The 8,451-nt window shown below is 34.6% G+C and overlaps 1 protein-coding gene across 2 annotated transcripts; it reads left to right on the top strand.

Moving 5' to 3' along the window:
* Positions 1 to 588: 588 nt before the first annotated feature.
* On the top strand, positions 589 to 7,613 carry LOC115968043 (synaptotagmin-1-like). 2 transcript variants are annotated; one of them, XM_031087241.1, is made up of 12 exons: positions 589 to 1,077; positions 1,891 to 1,989; positions 2,099 to 2,149; positions 2,260 to 2,383; positions 4,141 to 4,259; positions 4,394 to 4,495; positions 5,531 to 5,605; positions 5,886 to 5,962; positions 6,048 to 6,294; positions 6,378 to 6,728; positions 6,992 to 7,123; positions 7,309 to 7,613. In XM_031087241.1, the coding sequence occupies exons 1-12, from the start codon at positions 967 to 969 to the stop codon at positions 7,435 to 7,437; spliced, it is 1,617 nt and encodes a 538-aa protein (XP_030943101.1). In that variant the 5' UTR covers positions 589 to 966; the 3' UTR covers positions 7,438 to 7,613. The 2 variants fall into 2 exon arrangements, with proteins under 2 accessions (XP_030943101.1, XP_030943102.1); XM_031087242.1 differs by lacking the exon at positions 589 to 1,077 and adding an exon at positions 1,091 to 1,340.
* Positions 7,614 to 8,451: the final 838 nt, after the last annotated feature.

The following is an 8,451-nucleotide window of genomic DNA, read 5'->3' as shown; positions in this document are numbered from 1 at the left end:
TGACATAACTCATATAAGATCTACAATAAACACCTAAAAAATGTGTCCAACATTATGACCTTATGACCTTATTATCCTTTTGGAACCAATTTTCAAACTTACATCACAATTGGATGTCGCTATCCCAGTTTCCTTATTTCCGTTACCGACATGCGACCGTTGATCCCAATGGCCCCAACCTAAGATAAGCTCGAACACAACAACACGTATTCAAAATTGAAAATTCTAAACCCTCTTAGCTAAGCTACTACATAGTACTAGTACACACCCCCTATAGCAAAACCCAACCCACCAACTACTATTTTTCCACGTGGCATCCCCCCCGCATTTCCCGCTTCCCCTGTTCCAAATCTTACCTTTCCCTCAAAAACTCCGTATCTCTCGAGTTCCGCCACCCCACCAATAGGATGCTTCCACGTGGACGAGCTCACCAAATCTGAGTTTCACTGGATCACTCCTCTTCGTTCCGACACAAAGCGCCAAGAATAACGTATCCTACCAGAAAAGTTAAGGAGAAAAAACCTTGTTTAATACTTAAATATTTATTAGTACTTTACTACTTTTGATTTTGATTTATAATTATATATTTTTAATTTAATTTTAAATTCTATGCTTTGCGTTGTCTCGCCGTTTCTACTTCAGTGAGTGACAAGTGCCACAAGCCTCTTCAGCTTCTTCCAATTTTTTGATCTCAATCGACAAGGACAAATAAGTCATTATAATATAATTAATATTATATATTTAGCATATAGTTTTATGACACTTTGTTTGGTTTATATTATTTTAATTGGTTTATATGGACAGAGGATCGGTGATCTGAGGAGAGCTCGAGGAAACGGGAAAATGGGGTTTTGAGGAGTTTTCTAAATTGGGAAAGAGAAAGAGAGGGAATTTGTGATCTGGGGTTGTTTGGTTTGTGGGAAAGTTTTGGTTTTTAAGCTTTTTTTTTTTAGGAGGAGATTTGAGATGGGGTTCTTCAGTACTATATTGGGTTTTTGTGGATTTGGATTTGGGATTTCTATAGGTCTTGTTGCTGGCTATTTCCTCTTCATATATTTCCAGCCCATTGATGTTGAGGTCCCTCTCTATCTCTTTGTTTCTCTCTGAATGTTTTTATGTATGTATGGACATGTACTAAGAAAGATATATGGATTGGTTTGTGTTGTGTTAATCAAGATTATTACGTTTTTTTGGTGTATTTGGTTATTGGTTGCAGTTATAGATTAAAAATTTTTTTGGGATGCTTGTTGGGTTGATGAGAAAGCAAAACAAAGTGAAAGAAAAAGAAGTGGAGTCCTAATGCATATGAATACATGGTGTGACTTTTGTTATTTGCCAATGTAGGTGATTTGGTTTGGTGACTTTGGTCTTTTGTTTTGGTTTGTTGTTGCCTAGAGAATGTTTGTGACTAAGAGAGAAGGAAAGGGATATAATATGTTACTATATATGGGAAAATTTTGAGGATAATTATCATTGGCTTCTTGTAGTAGATATGTTATAGTGTTAAGGTTTATTACTAATTTGATGAATTTGAATTCTCTTGTTCCTAGCTTGTATATTAGTGTGGCAATCTTGATCTCTGCTAGGCCAAGAATGATATATATTGTGTGGCTTTCTTTTATGCATGAAATGCAGTTTGCAGACTATTTGGCTTCCTAGTAAACACGTACACACGGTGATTTTGCTTAATTCTGGCATGATACTTTTCAGTTCAATATTTAGCATTCTAGCCAATTTAATGCTTCTATAATATATGAAAGGGCGTCTCATCTATAAGAAGACGAAGAGAAAATGTGGGTGGTTTTGGGTATAACCTTGCCTAAAATTTGGAATCTAACTCACTTTAACATGTGAGGTTAAGTTTAATTGGTTTCTGATTGGCTTGGTCAGGATCCTGAAATCCGTCCCTTGGTTCAGCATGACTCAGAAACTTTGCAGCGGATGCTTCCTGAGATACCACTATGGGTGAAAAATCCAGACTATGATCGTGTATGTAAATACCATTTGTAACTTCCTCAGGCTACAATGTTTTCTGGGTCTTGATTTGTTTTGTATTTAGACAATCTCATTCTTTTTTTTCTTTTTTTTTTTCCTGAAGGTTGACTGGCTAAACAAGTTTATACTGTATATGTGGCCTTATCTTGACAAGGTTTTGTATCTGTGGGACTACTCCTGATTTTTCCCCTTTTCCAATTCCTTATTGCTTCTACTTATCTGTTCATATTGATTATTTGAGACTCTTTAATTTATCTTACATAGGCAATTTGCAAGACTGCAAAGAACATTGCGAAGCCTATAATTGCTGAGCAAATTCCGAAATATAAAATCGAGTCCGTTGAATTTGAAACTCTTACATTAGGGTCCCTACCACCAACTTTTCAAGGTTCGTAGCTATGATGCACCTGATTTTATAGTTTTTCTATTTCATTGAAACTTGTCATTTAAACTCTTACGTTGTAGCTAGCTTTTGTATGGAGGAAAAACATTGTCAAAGAAAGCCTGATTAGTGTTATTTGGGGTATTGATATTTGAAGATTTTTGAAAGGATATTAAAGATGCCTTCATGTACATATACATTTTACATTTAAAATCTTGTTGGGACACTGTTTTGTTGGGAACTGCTATTGTAACTTGTTAGTCACTGGAATTGCTGAGAAATTTTGTTTGTTTGTTTGTTTTTGGATTCATCTCTTGTGTTCTTATGCCCAACAATCTGGAAAGTTTAGCATACATGACTCACTGTTTGTTCCATCTTCAGTTTTTGAAATAAATGCTAGTAGTTGAAAAAAAAAAGATAAGTCTCTCCTGGTTGTTTGCAGTATGTTTCTTTTTCGTCATAATTTCCTATTTACATGGTTGATGGATATTCTGATCTTATATTTGTTAGAGATTCTTAGGCTTCAAGAATCTGGTATTACTTTGTAATTGTAAATGAAACAAGTTGTTCATTAATAGTTTGGGCTCGTCTTGGGGAAAAAGTTTTTTATGTTAGTTTATTTAGCAAACAAGGCAAGATGAATCCCAAATTGAGGCTCAACTATTAAATGAGTCAAGCTCAAATGTAATAATGTTTTTGTGAACAATCTAGCAAGTATAAGACTCGATTTAAATATATATAAAACTATATGTTTATGTTTATACATGTAAATGTTCTTGTATAGACTTGATAGTGGCCAAGATTCTTTTAGCTTAATTGGCTTGGCTCTTAGCTTAATTTTCTTAATTGGTTGGCACCTCCTGGTGTCTGTAACAAAGATATCTAGGGTTCAAATCCTTTCTCCCAACTATCAAATTATAAAAAATAAAAAAGAAGACTTGATAGTGGATTGTGTAAGATTTAAGATAAAATAGAATGGAGGAAAAGAATACATGTGGCCAACCCTAACTACTTTGTTGAGGATCCATATCCGACCTAAAAACATTTGGGATTAGGGTTTGTTGTTGTTTATAGACTTGATAGTGGACCGTCTAAGTTTGTAAACAAATTCATAAAATATCATATTATTATTTGTGATTGATTATTAATATAAATAGTCAATTTTTTAGTTATTATATATAATTTTTTAACAATACAGGGTTGGTGAATCTAATTTTTATTGAATTTATAAACGAAAATTGTTCTAGCTAATTAACTCAAGTAATTTAGTTTCAGCTATAATTTAGTTATTAATTATTAGCATATATTTGTAAAGGGGTAAAATTTTCTAGTTGTAGTGTTTACCATATATAGGAAAAGAATAAGCTAATCAAGCTTGAGTTTGTTCAACAAGAAAATGTACCAAGCTTGAACATGTATTCTAGTTCGTTGATGTGTTGTTTCTTTAAAAAAAAAAGTTTTTTGATGCGTTCAAACTCGGCTTGTGTTCGATATAAAATTAAATGAACAATTCTAAAAATTTTAATACTCGGCTCACCTTGCCTTGTTTACAACCTTTTATGTAACCAAACTTAGTTTTCCCACTCTCTACCAGCATTTACTATGAGATCCATAGTGCTTTATATATCAGGAGCACCTTTGAAGTCCCTTTTTTTTTCTCTATATATATTTGATTGATTAGTTGTATATCTTCATTATTTATTTTGTACTCTGTATTTCTAGAACTCTTTTCTAATTCTTTTCATCAAATTTTGTAATGTCAGGAATGAAAGTTTACTTAACTGATGAAAAGGAGTTGATTATGGAACCATCCATAAAATGGGCTGGAAATCCCAATGTCACTGTTGCTGTTAAAGCATTCGGTTTGAAAGCAACTGCCCAGGTGATTGGTTTAGTCTACTGTGCAAGGAAGAATTTCTATTACTTGTGTGTGTGTGTGTGTGTGAGAGAGAGAGAGAGAGAGAGAGAGAAAGAGTTATACCACTTCTTTACACTGTTTAGTCTCAATGATTTCAGGTGGTGGATTTGCAAGTATTTGCTGCTCCACGTATTACTCTGAAGCCCTTGGTTCCAAGCTTTCCTTGTTTTGCCAATATCCATGTGTCTCTCATGGATAAGGTTTGTGATGATGTGTATAGTTATTTACCATTGGGTCTATATTGCTTAAGTCCACGCAACAATTATGCTTAATGATGGGGTATCCTTGTCATATACAAGAGGTGTAATGGCCTTAGCGGTTATGGGACAGTGTTCTTGGGTCCTTATTTAATAGGCAGCTTAAATAAGAGGAGTTGAAAATGCCTTTTGGTTGAAGTTCCTTTGATAACTCTTTTTTATGTCTTCCTCTGTTTTGAAACACTAAGTTGAGCGATTTTCAGAAAGTTGCTAGAATTTGGTTGTTGCCTGGTCTCCTATTATTTGGACATTTAGGTGTTATATGGGTCTGAAAACTGTACTTATAGCTGCACTTTACTGTTTACATGCATACTTGAGCCCTTGGAGATTTAGATGTTAGATGTGTCAGAAACTGCATTACAGTTTACATGGAACATAGTCACCCCATATATAGTTTGGTAAATAGAGCTTTCAAATTATTAGTTGGCATAAAGTAATAACTAAAATACCCCTGCAAGTTTCAATCCCAATTTGCTTATTTAGGAACTTAAATATCCTGTTATTTTTGTTGGTTTACAAGCCACTTCTAAAGTTTCAGGGATACTTTCAAAAAGTTTTGCCACATTTAGAGGTGTTGATGTAATTTTGAATATGAGGTACTCCAAGGTCTCATGCCAAAGAATTTTTTTTTGTACTCAAAGATTTGGGCAGTCAGTTTAGTTGTGGGAACTGGATAAAAGTAAAACAACATTTCTTTTTTATCTGTTTTATTAGTGTATAATTTGCCAGTATTGGTACCACATAGTTGATGGCTCTGGCATTGTAGCCCCAGCTGAAAATGCCATACCATGATAATTTTTTAAACACTTAGCATTCAGAAAAAATTCTAATATTGGATGTCTTGGGTGATCTTTAATTTGGAATCATCTTTTTGGGTAATTGGCTTTTAGACTGCTGTGGGATTATTCATCGCAGAATACTAGAATCAATGCTTTTTATGTAGACTAAAGCTCAATTTTATTTTCTTTTGTTTTGCAGCCACATGTTGACTTTGGACTAAGGCTTATTGGGGCTGATCTTATGTCAATACCTGGCCTTTACAGGTTTGTCCAGGTACATCCATATTTCATTTAACTCTTCTCTCCTTTTAGCTATCCTAGTAGATAAAGGAAAAGCTTTGTTAATTATTTCTACTTTATATCACTGGGCAGTGGTGTTCCCCTGAACAGCACAAAAAAAAGTGGTGTTTAATGCTGTAGATGGTTGTTTATTCAAGTATAATTATCAATTATGTTTTTTATGGTATTTATGATCCATTTTGGGAATAAGGCTTTGTTTTTGTTGTTTTTTATGATCCATGGTTTTAACTTTGTTGGAAGAGATTTTTCTGCAGGAACTTATCAAAGATCAGGTTGCCAACATGTATCTGTGGCCCAAAACCCTGGATGTGCCTATTTTGGATCCAACGAAGTAGGTTTCGGCATTCTTCTGTGTATTTGTTCCATTCCATTGTCAATTCTATTTTTTTGCTAACAATATTGGTTGGAAATTATAGAGCTTCAAAGAGGCCTGTTGGAATTCTCCATGTTAAGGTTCTGAGGGCTATGAAACTAAAAAAGAAAGATCTCTTAGGTGCATCGGACCCATATGTGAAACTAAAACTCACAGAAGATAAGCTTCCATCAAAGAAGACAACTGTGAAGCACAAAAACTTGAACCCTGAATGGAATGAGGAGTTCAATATGGTCGTTAAAGATCCACAATCCCAGGCTTTAGAGCTTCATGTTTATGATTGGGAGCAGGTATATTACACTGAAATAGCAGGTAAGTGGTATTTCCTGTTTCTATGTTGCTGTGTCTGAAGCTTTTTATTTCCTATTCTCAGGTTGGCAAACCTGACAAGATGGGCATGAATGTTGTCCCTCTGAAAGACCTCACCCCTGATGAGCCACAAGTTCTGACACTTGACCTTCTTAAGAATATGGACTTGAACGATCCTCAGAACGAGAAGTCACGTGGGCAGATTGTATTGGAATTGACATACAAACCTTTCAAAGAGGAAGAATTACCAAAAAGTTTTGAAGAATCAAAGTCGATAAAGAAGGCTCCAGATGGGACACCTGCTGGTGGAGGTATACTGGTAGTTATAGTTCATGAAGCTCAAGATGTTGAAGGGAAGCACCATACTAATCCATATGCACGGATTCTATTCAGAGGGGAGGAGAGAAAGACTAAGGTATGAAGATAGTGGGACCATTCAATTAATACCCTTTAAAAGCAGCTATCTTCTATGTCTTTGGGAAAGCACGGTTTCTAAAATAGGTCATTAGACTTGTGCATGTAGTTCATTTCTGTATATGCTGCGCAGTGGTTAGGTAAAAGCAATATGGTTCTATAAATTTACTACCCTCACCTTTAAGATGGGTTGTTTGGGGTCAGTAGTGATGATATGGTTGCTTCATGGTCTATGGATTATGATTTTTTATTTTTATGGAACAGCATGTAAAGAAGAACAGAGATCCAAGATGGGAGGAGGAATTCACATTTATGCTGGAAGAGCCTCCCACTAATGACAGACTGCATGTAGAGGTGGTCAGCACCTCATCAAGGATGGGCCTGCTGCATCCAAAGGTACATAATTTACTTCTCGATTATCGTTAGTTTGGTTGGTTGATGACAATTTATTAATAAATCCAGTTCTTCATGAACATGCTTTACCCGAATATAATAGTATGTTTTTGTTTTTTGGGTACTGTAATGTAGTTATCATAGTTTTAATTTTCAGATGTGATTGACACTGTTTTCATTAAAATCAGGAATCCCTGGGTTATATTGACATCAATCTTTCAGATGTTATCTCCAACAAACGAATAAATGAGAAGTACCATCTTATAGACTCGAAGAATGGGCGTATTCAAATTGAGTTGCAATGGAGGACTTCATGAACTTCCGGATTTTATTTTCTTTTTATACACATTCCCCTCTCTAAAGACTTTGCTGAGTTTAGGTAGTGCATGACAAGGAGACATTTCATTTGTTTTTGTTAGATTCATTCTATATCACTTTGTTTTTTTGTCTTGTACATGGTTGTAATAATAACTATAGTTGTGATTTAAACCTCCATAGCTTTGATATTGCATTTAAAATCTCATTGAGGCATTGCTTTGGCTTGTTTGTAGTTTATACATTGTTATAAGAAAGCAGCAAAGATGGTTGATATTTGAATGCTTAAGCCGCTCTGCCAATGTGCATGGTTGTATAGGGTCATTCATTATTCCTCTCTTTTTTAGTTCCCTTGATACCGTTTCTCGTCCAGTTTAGGCAGGGAAAATTATTAAATATTCTCAGAGCATAGTTAACATGATACACATGATACTCATAAAACTAATAAATATTCTTGGAGCATAGTTAACATGATACACATGATACTCATAAAACTAATAAAAGTAAGCCACGCAATAAAAGTTCTAGGTGCTTGTTTTTTCCATTTCAAAAGGTCACAAAGCTATCCTATTCTTCCCTTGTTTCAAGTGAACTTCATTTAAAATTTTAAATACTTCCAAAAACTAACAAGTCCAAATCTAAAGGAAAAGCAACACAAATTGATGTCATCTATAAATTATACACCTTGATAATATTTTACATCAACAACAAAACCCAAAATTTATCTCTGTAGTAAAAGGACCGTCTTAAAAGTAAACATCCTACAAAATAGAAACTATAGTGTAATTGGACATAACAAACTACAAAGTTGATTAATATTTTGAAGGATGACGATGTACAAAATTGTCAGTAAGTCGATCGTCCAAACTTGTAGTCGTCAGAAAAAGGTGAAGAATCAAGAAACTTGAAGAATGGAGATACCCTCAGAGCGCACTAATGTGGTGCTGGCCAAAGACTCTCCAAAGATTAAGGTTGCGTTTGTTTTGGCTTCAAACCATTTCAGGAAATCCTTTTAC

Source organism: Quercus lobata, chromosome 11 (genome assembly GCF_001633185.2).
Source record: "Quercus lobata isolate SW786 chromosome 11, ValleyOak3.0 Primary Assembly, whole genome shotgun sequence".
Taxonomy (NCBI): domain Eukaryota; kingdom Viridiplantae; phylum Streptophyta; class Magnoliopsida; order Fagales; family Fagaceae; genus Quercus; species Quercus lobata.
The sequence above is the reverse complement of the archived record's forward strand: the minus strand, read 5'-3'. Positions and strand labels throughout refer to the sequence as shown.